At 45.2% G+C, this 23,718-nt stretch overlaps 1 protein-coding gene and 1 non-coding gene across 4 annotated transcripts; one reads left to right on the top strand and one right to left on the bottom strand.

The window, feature by feature from the left end:
* Window positions 1-130: 130 nt before the first annotated feature.
* On the bottom strand, window positions 131-23,407 carry zfh1 (Zn finger homeodomain 1). Of its 3 annotated transcripts, none has more exons than NM_170522.4 (5): window positions 22,953-23,407; window positions 15,597-15,760; window positions 14,636-15,346; window positions 3,392-5,390; window positions 131-3,323 (listed from the first exon to the last, which is right to left on the bottom strand). In NM_170522.4, exons 1-5 carry the CDS (start codon window positions 23,047-23,049, stop codon window positions 2,674-2,676), a joined length of 3,621 nt encoding a protein of 1,206 aa, NP_733401.3. In that variant the 5' UTR covers window positions 23,050-23,407; the 3' UTR covers window positions 131-2,673. The 3 variants fall into 2 exon arrangements, with proteins under 3 accessions (NP_733401.3, NP_476850.1, NP_733402.1); NM_170523.3 differs by lacking the exons at window positions 14,636-15,346; window positions 15,597-15,760; window positions 22,953-23,407 and adding an exon at window positions 5,683-6,075 and having other exon boundaries at window positions 2,156-3,323.
* Window positions 5,688-8,155, top strand: asRNA:CR45189 (antisense RNA:CR45189). The gene is made up of 4 exons (NR_125303.1): window positions 5,688-5,795; window positions 5,869-6,167; window positions 7,579-7,856; window positions 7,912-8,155.
* Window positions 23,408-23,718: the final 311 nt, after the last annotated feature.

Here is a 23,718-nt window from a genome sequence, read left to right as displayed (position 1 = left end):
TTTAGTATTTGTTTAGCCTTCTCCCGAATTAACCCCGCAAATAACAAAGAGCTGCGCTTAAATTTTAATAATTTTTTTTTATTATTTTCACATTGTAAATTTAATAATTATAATAATTGTTTGTAAATTTATCAAGACAAAATTGTTTTATTCATTTATATGAATGCGCTTTTATCCACGTGGCTTAATTTGATTAAAATACATTTATGCGTAATATTTGAAATATAAGTTACTTGAATCGCTTCTTCTCTCAATATTCTCGGTTACTTTTTTTTCGGATGTTTGGCGGTGTTTTTTTTTTTGTTTTTTGTTTTTTGGTGTTCTCTGACGAGCAATAAAATGAACATTTGATGCCGTTTCAACGAGGTGCTTAACTTAGGGATCGCTATTGTTGGACATAAAGTAAAACAAATAATACAAGTGTAGTGGACTTTCCTGCTCCGCATATTTACACATACAGTGGGCGAACAACTTTAACAGAGAGCGGGGGAATTGGAAAAGTTGGGGACTTGGTTACGTGGGGCTGGGAGCACATAAAACGATCCTCCTGCAGTTAAGTGTGTAGCGTATTTAAATAACTAACAATTGTTTATGTACGTGGATGTTGTGTTGTGTAGTATAGTGTGTATTTCATATAAGGCCCTAGAGTGCAAATATCCATCACAAACCACATAGTATTTGCGCTTAAAAATAAGTTCTTCTTTTAGTGTTTAAGTTAACATTTTGTTGTTGTTAAGGGTTTTTTTTTTTTTATTCAACTAGGCTAAGTATTTACGCGTGTAATAGTAATTATTGTTAAATTTATGCTAACGTGTGTGCTGGCTGTATCTGAAATCTGAATTATTCCAACTCGAGTTTAACAGTTTGCGTTTGTTTGCATTTGCATTTGCTTTTGCTTTTGGATTCTCTAGCTTTTGTTCTTGCGAAATAATTTACAAAAAATATATGTATATGTACACATATATATATATATATATCGCCGCCGATCGGCCTCCTCCTCGTTAAAATACAAGAATATAAAAACTAATTAAGTATTAAATGCATTTTTTTGTGAGTTTTTCTTCCTCTCGTTTTTTTGTTTGCGTGTCTGGAAAAGCAAGAAAATCATGGGCGAAAATTCCTTGGACAAGTTAGATATCAAAAAAAAAAAGAAATGTTCGTTGTTCTGGAAACCTTGTTTGTCTTCAACTAATTATAGTCTGCGGCTGAGTAAGAAACGATTTTAATTGAACTTTGACCTGACCTTCACATCTTCTTTCTCTCGGCTAGCACGGCAATCGAAAGCATTATCAATTATTAGTCATAAATTTATTGTCATGGCAAACATTACGATAGTTAATAGGGGCTTTGGTTGGTTTCGTTTTCATTTTCTTTTTCGATTTTTGATTTTTGATTTTCGATTTTTGATTTTTACATTTAGTACGCACATGGAATTTTGCTAATAGATTTCGCGAGACTTTTCCAAATGATTTCCTTTCGCTTTACTTGCTAGTTTTATATGAATATTGTGAAACGTTTTAATCGTTAAATAATCTGTAATAAGGCCAAATTAAGTTTTTCTTTTAAATATTAGTTAGCATTAGTTTAGTTTAGCATTAGATTTAGATTTATATTTAGATTTATTGGGTTGTCGAGTGGCAAGCGGCAGCCGGAGGCCCTAAATGCATGACGTGCACCTTTTGTGTGGGGCGCGGCGGCTCTGGCCAAATTGGAATGATCTTGTAGGTGTTTTGTGCTCATTTCGCGACTTAGTGGGGAAGAAGTTTAAATTTAAAGCGTAGTTCGCGAACGACTGGGGTTTTCCTTAAGTAAGTGAGCTTGAAACGCGCGGCAAGCGGTGGGTTTTCCATTTAACATAAACTATATACGAAATGGGGGCGAATGGGGCGGCGTGGGCGTGGACTTTACAATGGGGTGGCTTTAATACAGTGTCGCTGCTTAATACTTTTGCATCTGGGTTTGTAGCTTGTATTGTTGTATTGTTGTATTGTCTGCTTGTATATTTTCTTCATTTCATTCACTTTCTCTGCTTTCTTCTTCTGTGTTGGTCCGGAGGTTGTGGGTGGAAAATTCCTTTCGAGCGGTTGTGCAATGTCAACCCAGCCTGGCTTAACCGAAAACTAAAAGTTACAGCTTAAAAGAATACACAATCGTTGAAAATATACATTCATTCCATCAAGGAGTGGGCTTTTTTTTACTAACGATCGAGTTTTGAGTATTCCGCAGCACTTGGTACTGGTCTCTTCAGCTCCTCAAACTAAAAGCTAAAACATTAATGCGTAAAAAAATAGATAAAACGATATCTTAAGCGAGTTTAGGGGGCCAAACAAAATGATTCAGCCCTGCGCTCGAACTTAGGCGGTAAGCTAAGTTAAGCTAAACTAATAAAATACTAAGAACAAAGTGGTTGCAACATTGTAAAAATAATAAATTCGCTCAAACGAAAGGTTTTCAACTACGGCTTCTTACATTTCCCCTGTCTATATGGCTATAAAAAATATTTCTCTCTTGCCTTTCTGACTCTGAGTCGATCTAAAGTGCATTTCGGGGATGGGTGTTTCTTTCAGTGTGTTCCTGCACATTTTGAGATTTTCTGTTCGTCGGTTTTTAAGTACAGCCTGTAAGTGCTGGCTTGGCTGGCTTGGCTTGATCGGCTTGCTCGGCTTTCTCAGCTCAATTCTGAAACATTTTCGCATTGAAGAAGTCGAAGGCGGGCGCGGACGTGGGCGTGGTCTGTGGCGGTGGCGGCGGCGGCGGCAGCAGTCCCGCATGGTGGTGAAAGAACTGCGCCGCTGGTGGCTGGCCAAACCCGGAGCCAGAAAGCAATGGAGGCGGATGTGGAGCCGTCGGACGATGCGCCTGCTGACTGGGTGGCGGCGGCAGCATCACTCCACCTCCATTCCAGGAGAGCCTGTGATGCTGATGCTGTTGCTGCTGCTGCTGGTGCTGCTGCTGGAAGGCAGCCATGGCCGCCAGATGCGGATGGTGGGGATGCTGATGATGCGGCGTGTACGGGGGATTCCCCGCCGGAACCTGAACTCGACGACGGCCCCGATTGCTGGCCATCGCTGGCGGCGCTAGGGGATTGGCTCCTGGTTGGCAGGTGGGCGGCACTGAGGTGTCGCTTACCTATTCCCTGTAGGGCTTGCAATAGGAATACCGGTGGTTCATGTGCTGGCTGTAGCTGCCCGAGTGCGAGAAGCGCTTCAGGCACTTGGAGCACTGAAAGGGCTTCTCGCCGCTGTGCAGACGCTTGTGCTCCGTGAGGTGGTGCTTGTGCTTGAAGGCCTTCGGACACTCTATGCACTGGTAGGGTCGTTGACCTGTTAAAGAAGATACAAATCACGGAGTTAGTGAGGATTCTATGGTCATTGAAGTTCGATCTACTCACCGGAATGCTCGTATTTGTGTCGCGCCAGCGAACTCTGCTTGGCGAAGGCCTTGTCGCACTGATCGCACACATAGGGCAGATCGGGATCGCCAGCGTGTCCATGGGTCTCCGCCTTGCCCCTACGCGGTTTCGGTGGCATCAGAACGCCGGCGCCGAACTCGTCCTCGTGTGAGATGCGCGAGTCGTCGTCCCGCCACGAACGCTTCTCCGATCCACCGGGACTCAAGCTGGTGCCCCGGTAATCGGGCAGCTTAATACTGTTCATCAAGGCATGGTTGGAAGCGAAGTCTCCGCCCGGGCGCATCTTAAACAGCGCCTCCATGGGCAGCGACATGGGCAGCATGTAGGGAGGTAGTCCCGGAAAGGCCTGGCCACTGCGAGGAGTGGAATCCAGTTGGCTATTTGGGGGCGAAGGCGGCGGGGCAGCACCAAAGTAGAGGGCTGCCGCGGATGACGGTGAAATCGAGGCCGGCGACATCGATGCGGATGTGGAGAACTTCCTGCTGAGATTGATTGCTTCGGGATTGAGGGCTTCTCCCGACGGTGGAGCTATATACGGAGGCGAGCTCTCACTCTTCGGCGTGAGGGGATCTCTCTTCACGGACAAGTCCAGCGGTTGATCCTCCCGGGTTAGAGATGCCTGGGAGTCAATGGGCATTGGCGGTGCTGCGCCTGCCGCCTGATTGTTCTGGAAACTCTGCATTTTGCGCTCCCTGGAGCGGTTGTTCTGGAACCACACTTGAACCACTCGGGGATCCAGCTGCAGACGAGCTGCTATCATTCGGAACTCATCCCTACTGGGTCGAGCGTTCAGGGAGTAGTGCTGCTTCAACTGCTGCTGCTGCTCCTCGTTGATGGCCGTTCGCACGCGGACTTTCCGTTCGCCACTCTCCTGGCGGGGCTCCTCCTCCACATCCATCTCCTCGTCTTCCTCGTCCTCTTCGCTGGCGGAGGCCAAGGCAAAGGACGTGGCCTGTTGCTGTTGGAAGTGCTGCTCCAGCTCCTCCTTGATCAGGCCACAAAGCACCTTCTCGTGCTGCACCAGCTCAGTGGGATGATTGAACTGCTTGGAGCAGCGACTGCAGCGCAGATCAGCGGCATGCTCCACGGGGGCGTGTTCTTCCACAGGAGTTTGACGTTCCTCTGCTACGTTCAGGGGCTCCTGCTCTTGTTTGATTGCTTGCGAGGAGGAACGGTAGCTCTCTGGATCGGGAGAGGCTTCCCTGCTCTCCTCCCGCTTAATGGGAGTGGCTGCTTCGGTGGCCTCTGGCGTGGGTGCCATCTCCTTGGTCTCTGGCTCCTCGATATCCATCACTAGCTTGGGCTCATCGGGGGTCTCCTCCTCATCATGCTGCTGCTGCTTTTGCTGCTCCTCACGCTCCTCCTCCCTCTGCTGCTGACCGGCGGCGGAAAGTTGCAGCAGCCTCTGGATGCTGTAGGGATGCACCCGAGGATCCAGGCCAGCTGCAGCCGCCATAAAGTTGTGGGGAAAGGCGAGCAGGGCCGCGTTCATGTAGTTCGGATGGAATGGCGGGAAGGGCGCGGGTGCCGCACTTCCACCTTGCACCTGCGCATCGCTGGCGAAGTAGCTCATCGGATGTGGTAGTCCCGGTAGCGACGGCTGCTCCGGCAGCTTGCCCTTTCCGTGATCGGAGGGCGATCGCCGGGATGCGGAGGATGCGGATCCCGGGCTCTTCTCCAGTCGCTTCAGCAGAGCGCGATTGTTGTTCAGCTTGAGGCCCATGCTGATGCACTTCTTGGAGGTCATGTGGGAGGAGAAGCTGCCCGAGTGCGAGAATCGCTTGCCGCAGTTGTCGCATCCGAAGGGCTTCTCGCCGGAATGGATCCTCACGTGCTCCTTGAGGTGGTGCTTGAACTTGAAGGCCTTGTCGCACTCCTTGCACTTAAACTTCCGCAGCAGCGCACTCTCGTCGTGGCTGATCATGTGCCTCTGCAGGCGGTAGACGTTCGCGAAGGCCTTGTGGCAGATGCGGCAGGTCTGCAAATAGGAGGTAGGTTGCGATTGTAGTGGGAACATGAGAAGGAGACTCTTAATGCTAAGAGTAGTAGGAAAACTAGATATGTTATCCCTAGTTACGCAGTACTAACATTCTTCATTTTAATGAACTTGTTGATTTGACATAGGCTCATATTTAAATCAATTTTTGAAAAGTTTTCAATGCCGATAGTTTGCTGTTCAAAAGTGTCACCTCTAGTTGGCAACTTTCGCTCCCCACGCATATTTCTACCATTTCTCCCATTCTACGATCTTTTGTTTTTTTCCCGGTTACCTTCTCGAACGAAGAAGTAGAAGAAGACAGTAGGCAAGCGGCCGCCGACATTGTTGCTTTATTTTGGGGTCGTGTTTAGGGAATCAGGGGTAAAACGAAACACCAACGCACAGGTAATAAAAACTGTTTAAAACAACACGCGTATTTATTTGTTTTAAATTTAATGGCTTTCTAATTTGTTTCAAGGCGAGAGCTGCGACCACAAAAAAGCGGGCCAAATCCAAAGCGACCGCGGAAAACGGGCCATTTTTTGCTGCGTGTGTGTTTCTGAGTCGTAAAAGTGGACGTTTTGTGATTTTGTGATATTTGGTGAATTGTGCAAACGTTTTCGAATGAAAATACGCCGAAACTTCAATTAAACGCGCCAATGAAAATGTAGAAAAAGCGAACGCGCACAGCACGGACGAAGGCGAACAATGAAATGAAGAAGACGACGAAAAAGACCTCGGCTTGCTAGACAAAGACGGGGCTATTATCCAGCAAAGGTAGGTTGTCACTCCAAAAGAAAAGAAACCAAACCAAACAAAAACAAAGCAAAAGCTGCGCTCATCTGTTGGTGCCTTCCAATAAAAATTCCACTTCAATTGGAAAATTGCGACACAATAAACAAAAGTGCAGCGGGGAGCTGCACAAAAACATCAATATGTTTCAACAGCTGATGCTAATCAAATTTTCGGTTTTTCGGGGAGCGTTTTTGTTTGTGCTTTGATTTGTTTGGCAACAAATTGAACGCATCAAAAAAAAAAAAGGTGGAAATGGGAGTGGAAAGGAAAACGAAAGTGCAGCGCCGCTTTTCCCGCTTTCCCGACTTCCCGGCGTCTTCTACTTTTCCACTTAGCGGCTGCGTTGAAAGATTTGCGGTACTTTGGCGGACAGATGGCAACACGTGTTGTTGTCCCCCGCCCACCCGCTGTCGTTTGTATTCGCCTGTGCATGTGTGTGTTGTTTACCGTTCAGCCGTTGAACTTTCCATTTATTGCCGTTTTACCTTCGCTTCGAGCGTTTTTAGTTGTTATTCTTGCTTTATTTTCCACATCGTAATCAGATTAAATATATTAATGCGATTCTAGGAATAAGTTAATATAATTAAATGATTTTCTTTTAATTCCTCGCCTCTAAAGTCAAGTTCCACTGTATAGTCTTGGACTTTGTCCCTGATTTGGGGTTACGGTTACTCATGAGCTTCAATTAACGCACATTGCGCCATTAGTCATTAGCATCAACTCATAACCAATTTACCCACTCAGGATGAGATCACTCCAAAAAAACACTATTAATATGTATTGTAATTAGTTTGTTCGTTAACGTGACACGGTGTTTATTGTTTTAGGCGTGTTGGGAAAAATAATAATACATTTATAGCGCGGGCCTTCTAATTTGTTTGTGCTGCTGCTGATGGTAAAAAGTGAACGGAAAATGCTTTTCCTCATCTCGTTTCGACAGCCCTAACAGTTTCCGTTTCCGCTTGTTGTTTTACCTGTGACGTCACCCCTCACCACATTCTCGTTCTCCAGGAAAAGTACCATTTTTGTGCGGCCATTTGTTTGTCAGGTGAGTGAGTGCGATAAATAGCTATAGTATAAACATGGCCACCTGTTGGCTCACTCCCGCTCACAAACGCACTCATACATGCACACTCACACAAGCGCAGTTCAGAACCCGTTATCTCTCCACATGAAGTCGGGCTATCTGCATCTCTCTCGCACGCACTCACTTAATCAGGTTGTTCGGCTGTAAACAGCAATAACGCCTACCTAGAAATCAGAAACCATGGAACCACAGAGCCTAGAAACGTTACAGTGATAACTGGCTGTGACGAAAGATATTCATGACCAATAAATGTAGAAGGGCATATTTTATATCCCTACATTAATATGTAACCTTTTTCATTTTTAGAAATTAACAATTCAAACACATATAGATCGTCGTGTACAATCAACTATCCATCTACCGAGTCTCCACTGTACACACCTCCCAGAGCGGACATTAAACCGCAAGAGCAGCTCACAATGGAAGCGCTTTGTTGTCGTCGGCGTTATCAATTAAATGTAAAGCGCGGCGCAGCGCAAACGAAATGGAAATGAAAATGGCAGCCGTGAGATACGCCACTCACACAGATACTATGTACAGATACTTACTCGTATGTTCGTATGTGCTGCACACGTTTACAAAAGGTAAGTTCCATTTGCGATGCGTCAGCCGGATTCTTATGCGCTTTTGTTGTTACAGTTTGTTATTATTATATTTGCGATGAGCGGAAATGCCAATTGAAGCTACCTTTAACAAAGCCCCATGAAGATGCCCGCCCCCGGGGTTAACTACTGATGGACTGACGGACTGACGGACGGACGGATGGACGGATGGACAGACTGTGTGCATGACTCAAGTGTTTTTCAGGGGAGCCACTCGAGCCGAAGCTGAAAATTGATTGATTCCACTAAGCGAATGGGCCGCGCACATGGAAATGGAAGCTAAAACCACTCGAGTGTTCAAGGTACAGTCTAACCTCCGTGGCATTAGTGTCGATAAGCCACACACACGTGCGTACTACGTCCGCTTCGATCGCCCCTTCTTTTCCACATGTTGCTAGCTGCTTAATTAATTAAATTTCATCTGAACCGTTCGAAATGTAAGAGGGAAAGCGATTGGGCTGGGTACACAGGGAAAAACGATGTAGATTATGGACATATTTTGGTTGAAAAATATGTGGTTTTGGTCCTTTGAGTCGGATGAAACCGACAGAAGTAGTTGAGATAAAAGTAATACGCACCCTACGTACACTTTGGCCTCAGGGTACTTTCACTGTTCACCTTAAGTACGCGGTTGAACTATGTATATATGTATCAACCGAGTCTCTCGGAGCTGATAAGCGCACACTATCACTATCAATCGATTTCGAAGAGGCGCGTGTGCTCGTAAACAATCGAACCGCCGAGCGGATCAGGGCCGGGATGTCGAGTGGGATGCGGATTAGGCGACCAAAACAATTACTAACCCCTCTCTATCTCTTCCCTTTGCAGATAACCTCGATCAGGTGAGTACAAAAATAAATATTACAAGTACTTTGAAAGCAGCGGGAGGCTGACTACTTATCAGCAACTTATCAGTGTGAAATAGCCAAATTCGGACGAAAAACTAGCGACCACACACAGTGGCAGCGTCTTCAAAGCGTTCGTCAAGTTTAATTGTACTGGGCGTAGTGTGCGGATGGTCCAGCAGTTGCATTTTAGCCTGGTTAATTGCGGGCGACAGGCCTTTTGGCTATAATTATAACGCATCGTAGGTGGGCGGCTGTCTTTGGACCGGGCCGAAAATGGTGCGCCCCACCAATAGACAAATCAAACGAACGAGACACGCTAAGATAATGTCTCGGCGCAGACAGAAAGCTAATTTGTGAACGTATTTCACGATTGCTGCTGCCTGAAAAATGCCTTATGCACTGAGTGACATGGGAATTTGGCCATAATAGCGCGCATAATTGGCCGTAAAAGATGATCGTCCAAAGGGAGATCGTTCGGCTTTCAAAGTGTCAACCCCAAAGGCAAGCAAACAATGTTGACAAAATACCAAACGATGTCGAATTGGGGGAATACTATGTATTGGGTACATTGGCGCTCGAAAATCTATGGATTTTTGGATAGTAATGAGTTAGTTGGATGAATAATCAACCTCGATCCGGCTCAAAGGACTCAAATGAGTGTAAAACACATTGTTTTCTCTATAAATGTAGCACTTAAGTCCTAAAGTTTTGGAACGCGCTGTATGCGGTTTGTCCACATAGACTTGTCTATATTGTATCTGATAGATATAGAAGCGCACCTGTCGCCTGACGAAATGCGTAAACAAAAATAACAAAAAGCGACAAGCTCAAAGTTGCTGCTTATGTTTTTGTTTTATTCTATGTGATTCTTTTGAGGTCAGGCAAATAGAAACAAAAAGCAGAATATTAACGACGCCACAAAGAAATGTTTAGCGCAAAAAGATGAAACGAGGGAGAGGAACTCGAGTGAAAAATACGACGAACATAATAGTGTCTGATCTCTAACTGCTTTATAGCGAAATACGCGACCCAATTTTTAGCTTATCGCCTGCCAGCTGCCGCCCCACAAGAAAATAGTACTAAGACAAAAGTGGACTACGACTGATTAGGCTTTTCAAATGAATGAAACCCCAAGTCGGGCCATTGACGTACCTTTCTGGGAAGACAGAGAGAGGGAACTAATTGTAGTACCTCGTGGAATCGAGGAGGTCGCCGGGTTATCGCGGGAAAACCTGATAATCCGGAGGTAGATCGCGGACTTTTGATCGGTTAATTTATTGTTTTTTTTTTGCCGAGGAACAATGAGTGATGCCATTACGTATTGCTGGGCGGGTTCATTAACTTTCCCTCAGCGCGATCATCGCTGCATTAAGTCCATTGGGAAATTGATTAACACGCGCAGTTAACAGGGAAATACTTTTAGCCATTGCGGTCACTTTGCTGCCGCATTTCTCAATATTTTATGGCCGTTTCACGCGCTTTGTGCAGACGACAAACCCACACATATGTACATATGTAAATACAACACATATACGGGGATCTGCAGCAGCGCTGGGATTTAAAATTATTAATTTTCCATAAATCATCTCGAGTTCAGTCGGAGGAGCGGATAAACATTTGCCGAAATTTCTGTTGCTGCTTCTGCCTGCGTTTCGTTTTCGATTTTCATTCGCCAACGCAGCGACAAATCAAATTTAATTGTTTATAAATAAAACGATTTTCTCAAATGATGAGGACGCCCTGATTTCGCCGCCAGCGAGAGAGCTGCGAAATTAGTTGCGTATTAGGAAAACATAAATTAGGCGACGCTGCGGTATAAATTAAATTTATCACTCTTGATAAAAGCCAATGTCTTGGGAAATTAAGGAAACGTGTCGTTGAAAAATATGATTTTCTGGCCCAGCAGTTGCTGGTGTGGCTATCACTTTTAGCTGGAAGTAGTTTTAATCAGACGTTCCAATGAAAAATGTTTCAAAAGCTTAAAGCTGTGGCTCATGCTAATCTAGGTTTGTATTCACTTTCCACGACCATTTTAGAGAGTTTGTTTAATGTACCAACACTTTCAAGATCTTCAACTAATGCCATTTGAAACTGCAATTGGAAACTTCTGCTGTGACTTTTTTAGGAGTCGTCTTCAAGTGCAATCTCTTGTCACAATCAGACTGCCCAATGAAATGTCAAGTGCTCTAGTATCACAGCATTCCGTGTTCCTTTAGCCCCTCGACTTTTGAATTCCCACTCTCACTGCATTTCTCATTAAACATATCAAGTAACAACCGCACAATAAACGTCACAAGTGAAAAAACCCATGGGACTTGCAGCGAGGAAAACGGAAAAGTCGGGGGAAATCGTCTGAGGAATTTCCATGTGAGAAACTGCGCCACAAGCGGAGTCACATAATTTATGGCCCTCACGGTGAAAGTTGATATAAATCTCAGGAGTAACTTAAAAATAAGAGAAAGAAATGAGCAAGAAGTTTAAATTGTAGTCGAGCGCCTGACATGTGGAAAAGACAGGTGAAAAACTTGGGGAAAACCAGGGGATATACTCAAGGAAACAGGAACTCCCAATGATGATGATGATGATGATGTGTTTAAGGGAATGGGAACCATAAAAAATGATCCTAAGACAGGGGTTTTCACTTGAGAAACTGAAGTGGAAATGGAGATGCTGCAATTAGAGTCATTAAAAAAAAAACTAAAATGATTTGTAAGCCAATATAAATATCCTTTGCAACTAATTATAATATTTAAATGCCACTGACCATAAATCGTAGACTCGCTGTGTTTAAAAGTTTTTTAATTTGTCTGCTTTAATTGCGAATAATTTTGAAAGTTTTAACGGCAGCAAATGCCAACTCCCCGTCACCTTTGACCTTACGGAGTCCGCAGAAAAGCATAAAAATACATTTAAAAGTGGGTAGACGAGCAAATAAAGGGTTGAGCGAAATAAATTGCTATTAATTTTTCACTCGCTCCGTTCGTCAAGCGGCGCCCCAAAGACGACGACCCAATGTGGATATGTGTGGACTGGCAGCAGTGGCAGGACTCGCAGGATTCGCAGCAGTCACAGGACTACACCTAAAGTGCATATAATTTTTCAATTTGAATTGTCTGCGCCCTGCCCCAGTTTGTGGCGGCCAAAAAGGTGGCAAACCGGAAACGGAAAAGCGGAAGGCAGCCAGCCAACCCACCAAATGAGTTGTGGCCAAAAAGTTGCAGCCATGTGCGTTTGCAGTTAAGCAAATATTTAATTGCTGCACTTTTTCTGCTGAAAGTTGGCCAGGACCTCTGCTTTTTTCGCCCGTAATTTATGGCCTGCCATTTGCTTGGCCGTCTGCCCCTCTTGTCTCCCCGCTTCCCCCTCCCCCGGTTAATGATGTTGACCTTAAAAACAAATGTTGAAATGTTGCATCAACAATGTTGGATTGATACGGCCATCCTGCTGCCCCCGCTGACCATCGATGTCAAGCGCTTTAATGCCTTTTCAATAAAATCGTTGCCTACTTTTGTGAGTCGACAGCCTGATTTCCATAATGAGCCATTTGTCTCGCTGGCCGAGCGGGCGGCATTATTGTTATTTCTGGCACTGTTTTTGTTTGCCGCATAATTAATTGTTTTCACACATAATAATTTAATACGGCGAACACGTGTAAAAGCCAATGGCCAACAATATTAAATAAATGCAATGTGCCACATCAATTATAATTGGTTTGTTCGTATAGTTTGCACACTTGGCCATGTGTCAATGTGGCTGTTGCCATTTTGGCCTTTTCGCATGTGTTTAAATGTTTAAATGTCATTAACGAAGCCGTAAATTATATGCAACCAGCGTGGGCAACGGGTCGGGTGGCAAAAAGAGGCAAACATACGCGAAGTTGCAACTCATAAACCTGCTCTTCAGCTCCAGAACTGGCCAACTTTATTAGCTTTTGGCCAGGCTGGTAATCATCGCAGCTTAGGTAAATATTAATAACGGCCAGCAGTTGTGAAAAGTGCAAAAAAAGCAATAGAAGGGAAAAGAGTGTACAGTGGGCTTAGATGGAAATTTTGAGGAGACTCAAGCAGGAAGAAGTATTAAAAATTCTTGTAAAATATACAAATAGAATAATGGAATATACTTGAGTATGCCTATTTATTATATATTGATATACGATTATTTAGCACCTTGCTCCACTGTTTCACGAAAAAACCTGAAATCTCATCTCGCATTTTTTCGGGGTGGTGTCAAACTTTTTCATTTCACTTGTGCTTTCTGCCCCCAAATGGGGAAGGTAAAAGATACAGCCCTCCGAAAAAAAGCATCATACAGGAAAAACAACAACAAACTAGCCATATGAATTTATGACCAGCAGTGGTGGGGGGAAAACTTTGGATGGAGACTGTATTCTGTATTGGGGGAGTGCAACAAAATTATAATTTATGTGGCTTTAATGGCCGCTGGGTAGCTCCAAGGTGAACCAGTGCCTGCTCCGCCTCTCCCTGTGATCCCTGACCCGTTTCCCACTTTCTCCTTATCGCGTGTGTGACGTACGAGACAGGCCTGGGTATTTTCTTTTTACAACTCGTGTGCCGCCACATAAGGCCAAGATGGCGACGAAGGACAGGAAAAGCGGAGGCGAGTGGAAAACCAAGTGGGCGGGGTCGTGTGGTTAGGTGTTATCAGGTTCCACTTGCCTGAGGCAACAATGCCTTATCACGCTGGCAGGCCTTAGAAAAAACAACAACTGCACAATTGGGAGTTATGAGCGTGTGACTGACAGACAGTCTTCCCCCATATTTCAACATATTTCTACACACACACACACACACACACACATAGGCACACACTTTTTATATACCCTTGTGATAACACCCCCAATTGTTTTTCCCCGTCGCCGCCATTGGGGAATTTCGTTTTTACTATTTTTCCTTCGGTCCGGTGAACGCCTACGTTTTATTTTTATGCCCCTTATCATAGTTTACTATTGTTTTGTTGTTGCCCCACGCCGATAAAACAAAAGTCGAATGGCGGTAGGCGATAAGAGTGAGGCGCGTTTCTCGAAACGCGTCTTTAAAAGTGCCAGTGCTTGTGGCGTGCACGGAGAAAAAAACCTTGAGGTCATATTTGAAAAAAAAAAAAAAAAACTAAATTCCAAGTGAGTAGTTTACTCTTAGTCACTATCGAGTGTGTGCTGTTTGTTTTTCGAAATATGCATATCTTAGCTACTTGCGTTGCTGTTTTTTTTTTTTTTTTTTTTTTTTTGACGATTTGTCAACAGGAAATATGCATAAGGTTGGCTCGGGATCCGGATCGGATGGCATGGGGTTTGATTGGATGCCGTACTTGGCACCGCACTGCCGTTATCGGTTGGCTCATTTCCCGTTAGCCGCGAACAAAGCCCACGCATTGTGCTACGACCGCCGTGATGTGTTCAAAGATCAAGTGCCCCCAGAACCATCTCCTGCCATCCCTGCCATCCCTGCCCGCCTGCATCCATCGCGGGCATTCAGATTCCGACTGCGCATGAGCAGCGGTCTCCAACACGTAAGCAAGTGGAAGGCGAGGGATAAGAACAAGTAACTTCTCTCTTATCGGACGCTTCCAGGAATTTCGATCCTCGCACCGCATTCCGCAGGTTTAGTCACTGGATTCCACGGCTTTTCGAGCTGATTGTCCCAAGAAACATTATTTTGGACATGTGACTCACTGACTCAAAGCTATTATCACTTCTCGGACATATGCGTGTATATAAAATATTTTTAAACATTATTAGGTATACTATAAACTCTGCCTCATTCATGCCTACAGAACTTCAGCCTTGACATTCTATATATAGAAACCCTTACTACGTCTTTACTCTTTAAATAGTTCTTTGGATATTATATTAGCACATTGATGTGCTTTTTTTTTGGATGGTTGTGTCCAACTCACCTGGGAGACATTGCTGACCGCCGCCGGTCCGCATGGCGAGTGGAGCTGCTCGTGCTGCTCGAGTTGCTCGCGGCTGGCGAAGGAGGCGGTGCACTGCATGCATGGATAGGCGCCACTCAGGTCGCCGGTGGTGGAGCCCGGACTGGATGTGGAGCGTGGGGCGCTGAGATCCAAATCGTAGGCGGAGTTGCTGCCCACGCTGCTGTTGCTGCCGGGCAGTTGCGGCGGCAGCAGTTGCTGCATGGCCATTTGATGCTGCTGCTGCTGCTGCAGTTGCTGCTGCTGTTGCAGTTGCTGCTGCTGCTGTTGGCTGGGCGAGCTGGCGGTGCGGGCGGACTGCATGGCCAGGGAGGCGGCGGCGGCCATGAACTGGGCGTGCAGGTGGGGCGGCAGTTGGGGCGGCGGATGCTGCAGCTGGGCGAAGAGGTCGCCGGGCGTGAGGGAGCCAGGTGAGCACATCGGCGACATTTTGTTAGCACTGTTGTGGTTCTTGGCCAGCTCGCTGTTGTTGTTCATGGACTGGCTGCTGGTGCTGTTGTTGTTGGCGTTGGCGGTGCTGCTGTTGTTGTTGCTGGCCAGCGGCGACTTGGCGTACCGCCTGCTGCTGCCGCTCATGTTGCTCTGCTCGTCCTCGGCATCGCTCTCCGGCTGGGCAGCTCCGCAGTTCAGCTTGTCGTGGGGATGCTCGCTGGCAATGTGCTCGCTGAGGGACTGTGAAAGTGAATGAAAAAGGATTTAAATTTATTACTTGATTAAGATGGCGCTTATCTGGCGTTTAGCCCCATGAACTTGGCCCTATAATCATAATCACTTGGCATTTCCCCTACTTCAATCCTACTGACGAAAGTTCTTTAATTTCCTAAGCTGAATTACTCTTAAATCAAAAATTACCAAGAATTAATGAGCAATAATTATTTGTACTGCTCAGTAACTAGGCTTTTGTTGGTTATCCAAATCTTACCTGATACTCGGGGAATCGCTTGTGGCACTGGGTACACTTGACCAGGAAGGCATCTGCAGCGGCACCTGGCTGGTTGGGATGGGCATCCTGGATCCCACTGGATCCCGGATTGCTGTGCTTCGGCGACTGGTTGTGGTGGAGCAAAGTGGAGGCCAGCGAGGGAACTGCGGAGAGATGGGGGAGGAAAACAAATTAACTGTCAGATCGTTTAAGAACCATAAAATATGCGAAAGGGAACTCGAAAACCAAATGAGAAGTATGTAGTGTGAGTGGGGCGAACTGCTGGCTGAGGTGCTGCAGAATCCACAGAGAGAAATTCGGGGCTAACTTACATATAGAGATGACAAAAGTTATAATTCAGAACGATGAGAACTTTAAAGTTACTCTAAGAAAATGTATAGATTTCAAACTGAATGGCTGATTGAATCTTATTTTCTCTGTGTTCCCAAGAACTGGTGGATCGACTTAATTTCGTGGCAAATCAACTTCGCAGGCCTTCACGCAAGACTGAAATCCGTAGAGGCGATGATCTCATGGTTTCTTTCGATCCGCCACAGAAACCAAAAAACAAAAAAAAAAAGAAAAGAAAAGAAAACAGAAACGGGCAAAAGAAGCGGAGAAAAGAAGTGGAAGAATTGAAGAACGCACGCACACTTGAGAGAGAAGAGTTGACTTAATCAGTTGAAAAAAGCGTTCAGCCATGGCGAAGGAGAAGAAAGAGACGGGCAGACAGAGAGGCAAGACGCGGTCCCAGAAGATTGCTGTTGCTTTGTTCCCCCGAGGGTCACTCAATTGCCCTCTCGCTCTCGCGCTACTCTGAAACTTTGTATCTGTATCTGAGAAGGTGGAAGACTTCACAAAATGGAGTTTCTGTTCTTTGGGTCTGTTTCTGTTTGTTTTTCCTATAGAGTGTGTAGAGGGCACAACAGAGCGAGTCTTTGTTCCCATTGCCATTTGATCGCTACCTTAATTTAAGCCAATTAACTGGCGGCAGACGAAGACAGATACTCAGTTACTCAGATACTGGAATACTGGAATACTGGGATACTCGAATACTCGAATACTCGAATACTCAGATGCGCGATACTCACATACGGGCACTGAATGAATGAACCCTGTTTTATCGCCACCTTTCTGCCAGAAGTATCTGTATCTGAGGGCTGTCGGTTCAATCAAGCGCAATCTACGAAAGTTCATTGCACGTTTTCACTTTCAATAGTTGCAATCTTAATTGATTTCGATGCGGGCTCCGATCAAAAAGGAATTAAAACCGATGATGATGCTTCATCGCTGGATGCCTCCCACCTTTATCACTTAAGAAGCCATTAAAAGTCATTATGGGACAACAGCTGACACACGTAGATCCCTATCTTTCGATTCCGTATCTTCGGACTAAATAGTTTATATAATTTTGAGTTCAAGAATTTATTTCGCCTGGTCCGCCTAATGACATTTTTATTGAAAGTTGTAAAACGACAACACTTTTTTATGGCCCCTACATTTGGTTTCATCAGCATAATGTGCCCCAAAGAAAAACTGCGCTCGTGGTGAAAAACGTGGAGCTCAACAAGTGTGTCACCAGCTCATTTAGCCCAATCAATTGTTCATAACCGAGGAATTATTAACGCAATCGGTTTTACACTTTTATTTTTCCGCCCCGTAACGCTGCTGCTGCTGAAATATTGAAAGTGTCCCGCAAATTAATTTCAATTTGTGCGCCACCGAAACGAAGTGAAAAGGAATTTCTTGTATTTGTTTCTGTTTTTTTTTTTTCAGAACGGTACTCGAGCGTTTTTCGTGTATTTCTATAGGTTCGGTCTCATCTTTCGGCTTCAACTATTTTGCGACCAACGCGAACCAATTGAAGTTGATTGATAGTGTTAGGTGTGTGTTAGAAGAAATCGAAAGAGAGAGCGCCGGGCATTTGAATTCTTCAAAGACGAAGGTATTTGAAATCTTTCATTTCAACCTGAACTTTATGGGCCCACGTTGGAAAGATACTATAGTTTTGCATTTTGAAAATACTTTCTAAAATTCAAAGTTATTAAAAAAATAAAAGCCACGAATCTCCTGCTTTGACAGTTGCCAAAATGTTGATTGGGGCATTATGTTTTTTATTCTTTCGAATGTTTGCGAGGGGGGACTTCTGGGGCAATTTATGGGCGACCGCACGTTTGCCAAAAACAAAACAAAAAACGCCAGCAATCAAAATCTAGCCGAGGGGAAATCTTCTGGAACGATGTCAAGTGTTTGCTGCCGATTCGTATTCTGTTCTGTTTTTTTTTTTTTTTGGTTCACCTGTGCGGTGGAAAACACGCGCAGCGAAAAATATTCAAAAATAGGGTAGATAAACGGATGTGGGGGAGGTCTGAATATTATAAATAATACGTAGATGGGCAGGCGGCGTAAATCAATGGCAAAATAAGCGAGAAAAGATACATTTGTATCTGCAGGATGGACGGACACCCGAGATACACCCACTAATTTTATGTGCTCGTTTTTATTGCCAACTTTTATTAGCCAGACATATTTCGACTAAGCCCGGCTAATGCAAATTTATTTATTTCTCCTGCGCCGTTCTACGCTTTTGAAAAAATTCAACATTTTCATTCCAATAATTTATTTGCTCGTCGAATTTTCCACCTGACTTTCCCCAGCTTTTCCCCGCTTGTCAGTGGCCAAAGTGTTTTTTAATATTTCACTGACAGCCGATTGTCACGACAATTTTCCGCGCTCTAGCGCCGACAGGTGAGGGAAATTCTTTGGGGCACCGGAAAATTGTTTAGCGATTGCTGACGCAGTTGCAGACAAATGGACGACAGGTGGCGCCCGCTGGCGAAGAGGGGTTCGATGATATTTAATGCAAATAAACATAAATTCTAGCACTTAATTATAAACAGACCTCCGGGCCTGCGCTCATTTGCAGTCAATGAACGTGGTTAGCATATTTATGATATAAATTGCCTGCAAATGAGAGCGAGTGCAAAAACACTTAGTACAGAGCTAGCTAATTGCCAGTGGAAAAACAAAACACAAAAAAAAAAAAAATAATAAAAAAATAAGGGGGAAATGCGAAAAACGACACTATCAGACAGTCGCAATTAATTTGTAAATGAAAACCTGTGGGAAGGTTTACGGCTCAGTTGTTTGCCTCGTCGAGTTTCAGACGTGCGAATATTTATGGCCGCAATCGAGTGGAGAACGAACCCGTCTCGAACCGAATCGAATCGAATCGTATTGGAATTCCAGGAGGGTCCAAGTCCGATCTCAAGTGGCAATCGGCTTTGGGCACAGCCACACATGTGAGCGGCATGTGGAGTTGTCCCGATAATCGCTCTAAATTTGGAATGCCCTTTCGAGGGCTTGCCTACCTAGAGATCCGTGCACTGAGAACAATTGCCAGCGAAAGATACAAAATATATATGAAGGGGTTTCTGCCCTGCACTCCACTCCTTCCAAAAAAAAAAAACGGACTTTAAAGTGACGGTTTCTTTCAGTGTCGCACCTTTGCCCTGGTCTACTCTCCACTTTCGAATGGGCACAAAGGTGGCCACGTTGTGCCCCTTCAAGTGGCAAATGCAAAGGTGCAGATTCGGAGCCAGACGATCGCCTATAAATAGAGTTCTCCTTTCTGCCCTTTCTGCTTTATTTGTTTGTTCAGCAAGCTGATGCTGCGTGCTGCTTGCTGCTTGCTGCTTGCTGCCTGCTGCATGTTGCACGTTGCACGTTGCTAGTTGCTAGTTGCTGCTGCCACGTTTATTTTATTTGTAGCATTTTGCTTTGCTGAGTGTGAAATTTTAATAGCCAAGCGAGCCGTGTCCGCGTTCGTGTCCCTGTCCTTTTTTCCCTGCATCTGCACAAATGTACATATTGTACATATGTACATATATAGTAGGTCTATCTGGAGGGTAGGGAAACATATGTGTCCCGGGGCGAACTATTTCTGCGATTTACCTTGAAAAAATATGCAGAAACGCGTGTGATGTCGTGGTGTGGGCGTTCTACGCTCTGAAATTGGAGTTGCAATGCGTTGGCGAGCCGAAAGCAATTAGAGAAATATGCCGCAGAGGTGTTCAAAGCAGGGGAAATCGTGAAGGAAATATGCCCGGCCATCCATGAGATACTTTGGCATCTTGTTCCTCAAAGGGAGCGAAATAGTTACTTTAATTAGTTTGAATAATATTCGAAAAATCTTAATAACGCACAAACTAAATTCGCCATTTTAAAGAGATCTCTGAAATACTTTAACGATTACATTTGTCAGAATAGCAATAGTTATGAGTTATTTAAAAATTGGCATATTAATTTACATATATATAAATACCAAACTGAATACCAAAAACCGAAGCTTCAGCCAGTTGAAACGTACTTCATTAATTCAGCAAGTACAACCAAAGTTGGGCTTAACTTGGCTAATTGATATTCACTTGGTCCTCTCGACTCGTGTATAAATTGTACGCGCTCGAAAAAAAAACAACTCCGAAATAAAGCCCATCGAGTGCAATTGAAACTTTTTCAGTTGGCGCTACCACAATAGAGCTGTTGACTATTTTTGTTTATTTAAAACTTTTAACAATTATTGTGCAATTGTGCGAAATTTATTGCAATTGAACGCCAATCAGAAGGGAAGTGCCCTTCTGAACCCTCTCCACTCGCCAATTTCATGGCTTTCCCTGGGTTTTCCACTCCGGTTTTTCTCAATGCCAGCACCCGTTAACCAAAATCGTTTACATGTTAAATTGTGCCTGCTCACTCCTTTTTTTTTAGAGCCTCCTCTTTGGCGCTGCAATTTTGCCTGCCCTTTGGCAACACCTTTTTTAAGGGGGTGTTGCAAGGGTTGGGTGGCAGGGGGCACCCTTTTGTTTGCGCCGATTTTTTGGCACTTTTTTTTCGGGGGATAGCACGGGTAGCAATTGTTGTCTCGTGGAGAGCGGCGGGCATTAAATAAATAAGAAAAAATATATTCGCAAGGAGGCGGGCTGCATTCCGTGCAATTTTCACTTTACAACTGTTTCAAAGTTATCTTTGTTTCAATTGTGTGCACGACGGCGGCAAAAAGCGAGCAGCAAAAAATATTGGCAAACAATTTACTTTTTGGCCAAAATGCGAAATAAAAGTAAAATGTGGCAAATAATTTGCCCAAAGCTGCGGCAGGTTGAACACGGAATAAAGGGAATCTGCAGCAGGATATCAAAGAGGACTTTCCCCTCATTGATTTATTGTCCTTTTGTGCTGGTTGCAAATGGGGAGCTTCCTTTTTTTTTTTTGCTCTGTAGCCTGGCTCAATTGCAATTTAAAGACACAGTCTGTTTATTTTGGGCAAAGTCGGGCCGAAGTCTCCAACTCCACTTGAGATAGGCATCGGCAAAATTAATCATCTTTGCATGCCAGTTGCCAGATAGTTTGTGGGGCCAAGTTTGTTTAATTTCGATTACCAGCTGACGGGGCAGAGTCCTGTGCCCGGTGAAAGATGCAGGATGAGCCGGCCAGGAGTTATAAATGGCAGCACCGACAGCACCAGCATATAAAACTGACATCCACTGACAGCAGCCAAAATGATTAATTAGACAGGAGGCAATCTTGTTGCTGGTGGAACACACACACTAGGTAGGTATTCCCAATCGAAGATGCAAATGTCAGATAAATGTTTAATTTCTGCTCAGGGCTTCGATGGGCGAAAATGGGAATGGAAATTGGCGCTGATTTATACATAGAGTATATTTAGAGTATATTTAGCTAAGGGGCGTAGTCGAAGGTGATAACAGGCGACAGGTTTTCGCCAGGGCGAAATCTTTGATTTACGGCATTTTGGAGCCGTTTCGAAATGCGACACAACACACGCCGAGCAGCCGGAAAATTAGTACAACTTGACTAGCTGGCTGGCTGACTAGCTGGCTGGCTGGCTGGCGTTTTCCCCCGGCTTTTCCAAAAGCCCAGCGAACAGCATTTCGTATGTAGCCGGCGATTAATATCCATCGCAGTCGCAGCTGCCCAGCGCCATCAAGCAGCTCGGTTTGCCCAGGGAAGAGACGGAAAACAAGCGGAAAGTATATGGATCGAAGATATGTGGGCCAACCTGTGCGCAGCCATCTCTGATCGATTAGCCAAACTATCGTGTTCGAGGGCTTTTAGTTCCGCCCACAGAGAACGGAGCTGCTTAAATAGCCATAAATTATAATTTATGGCAGCGGTGTTGCCACCGTTTCAACCGTTTCCACCGAACATGTGCAATTAATCCGTCTCTTTAGCTGGCTTATCAATTGTCAGAGTCGGAGGAGTGGAGCACCGAACGAATCGTGGGCGTTTCCCCAGCATTGCGCCATCCCCAATGCTCCCCAACTAAGCGTTTTCAATTAATTTCGGCTCTTTCTCACACCTTCCATTTCAACCGATGAGCTCTGCCCACTGACAGTTTTATGCTTTGTTTACACTCGATAAACAGAGTGGCAAGCGACCAGCAATATGGCCATAAAACAGGTTCTTAAATGGAGGTGCGGCATCGCGGTAATGGTGTTGGCCAAGTTAGCTACCTGTCGTCTGCTGTTTCAGCCTGCGCATGCGGTTTTCCTGGTCAGGGGTAGCTCTACCTGGTTCTCGGTGGGTGGAGATTACTGGCAAGGCGGCGGTGCTGTTTCGGCGGTGCCAACAAATCAAATTGAGATGTGGCTGCAATTGGTCGGCCACTGGGAGGAACAGAGAGGTGGCTATGCTATGCAATGCAGGGAATAATGCCATTATTCAAGATCGACTGGCCGACTTTCATGTGTGAAGAGCGTGATATGACCAATAGATATAAGAAATCGAATGATCTGCCATGTTAAACCGTACTAATTTTAACTATATTGTAGTTTTAGCTCATGGAAAAGGACTTTCGTAGCTGAAAACCAGCGAATGATTATAGTTGAACAACAATAAGTTCTTTAAGTTCTCAAAGCGTATAGAAGTTGCACAAAGTGACCCAGTTTTCTCTCAGTGTGCTGATCGGGCAAACTTTTTCGGTTTCGGGCTCGCTCTCTCCTTTTTGAGAACCGGAGCCCGTTCTCTGCGTAGGAGTAGGTAATGGTAATTCGAGACCTGCCTCGATCCTTACTCGCCGTTTATGAGTTTGTTTTTCTATAGCTACTCATTCTTATGATCCCCTGAAGGTGGAGACCACACATATACCCAAGATGGCGGATGGTTTCTGGGAAACTGCTAAGCTTGCATGTGGGGATCTTCAAATCGAAGCTACCGAGTCTTGGCGCGCGAATCACTTGAACACAAAGTTCTATGGCACGGCTGATTGGTGATAATGGAGGCGGTTTGCGGATGAATCACCCGAGATCTGTGCTCCAGATCCGCGTTCTGATCACTTACACTGCATGGCGAAGGGGGAGGTGGAGGGCATGCTCTGCTGAATGATGGTATCCTCTTGGCCGAAACGTGAAGACGACGGCGCCAGACAGGACAACATTTGGAATGCTTGTTGCAACACTTGCTCTACTTTGATGCGGATAGTTTGTTTGGCTAGTTGGCTAGTTGGCTAGTGGGTTCTTCTGGGCTCGGCGTTATTTCTTTCTTATAGAGCACACACGTGTTGTGGCGGCCATTTGGGCAAGGGCCTTGGGTTTTTTATCTTTCGAACATGGGAAACACTGGGATTTTTCTTCGCGATGCGCCGCTGCGAGTGTCGCGTTTGTTTTTATTTTGTGGGCGATTTCACTGATCTGCGTTCTATATCTGCGTGATTCTACTGTGTGCTGCTCAGAGTTTTCTCTGTGGGTGAGCGACGCGTGTGCTGCCGTCGCGACGTCTACGATGCAACTGAATTCAGAGTTCTAAGTTTCGAAGCATCAAGCCAAATCCGAGAACGAAACAGAGACCGACGTCCTCTACCGAATCCGTCGGATGCGAACTGTGAGTTTCGGGCGAGGGCGATACGGCGGGGTTCTACGTTTCCACGGAGAGCGAGTGAGAGAGGGCGGCGCTGTTTGTGTGTGTGCTCCGTGCCACCACCAGCATAATATAACGGTGTAACGGTTCACCGTTCCGATGTACGAGGTGATTCGGGCGGGGGTAGTGTGGTTGGTGCTCTAATGCTCTGATGGGTGGTGTGTTGGTGGTGGTGCCAGAGAAGCGAGAG

The sequence above is a fragment of the Drosophila melanogaster genome, chromosome 3R, assembly GCF_000001215.4.
Source record: "Drosophila melanogaster chromosome 3R".
Classification (NCBI taxonomy): domain Eukaryota; kingdom Metazoa; phylum Arthropoda; class Insecta; order Diptera; family Drosophilidae; genus Drosophila; species Drosophila melanogaster.
The sequence above is the reverse complement of the archived record's forward strand: the minus strand, read 5'-3'. Positions and strand labels throughout refer to the sequence as shown.

Bases quoted from the DNA above. Each gene is read 5' to 3' on its own strand.
- zfh1 (NM_057502.5), bottom strand. From the start codon at position 23,049: ATGTTGTCCTGTCTGGCGCCGTCGTCTTCACGTTTCGGCCAAGAGGAT. The intron at 15,347-15,596 runs GTAAGATTTGGA...TCACTTTCACAG, and splicing joins AGCGATTCCCCGAGTATCAG to TCCCTCAGCGAGCACATTGC. The intron at 5,391-14,635 runs GTGAGTTGGACA...TCCTATTTGCAG, and splicing joins CGGTCAGCAATGTCTCCCAG to ACCTGCCGCATCTGCCACAA.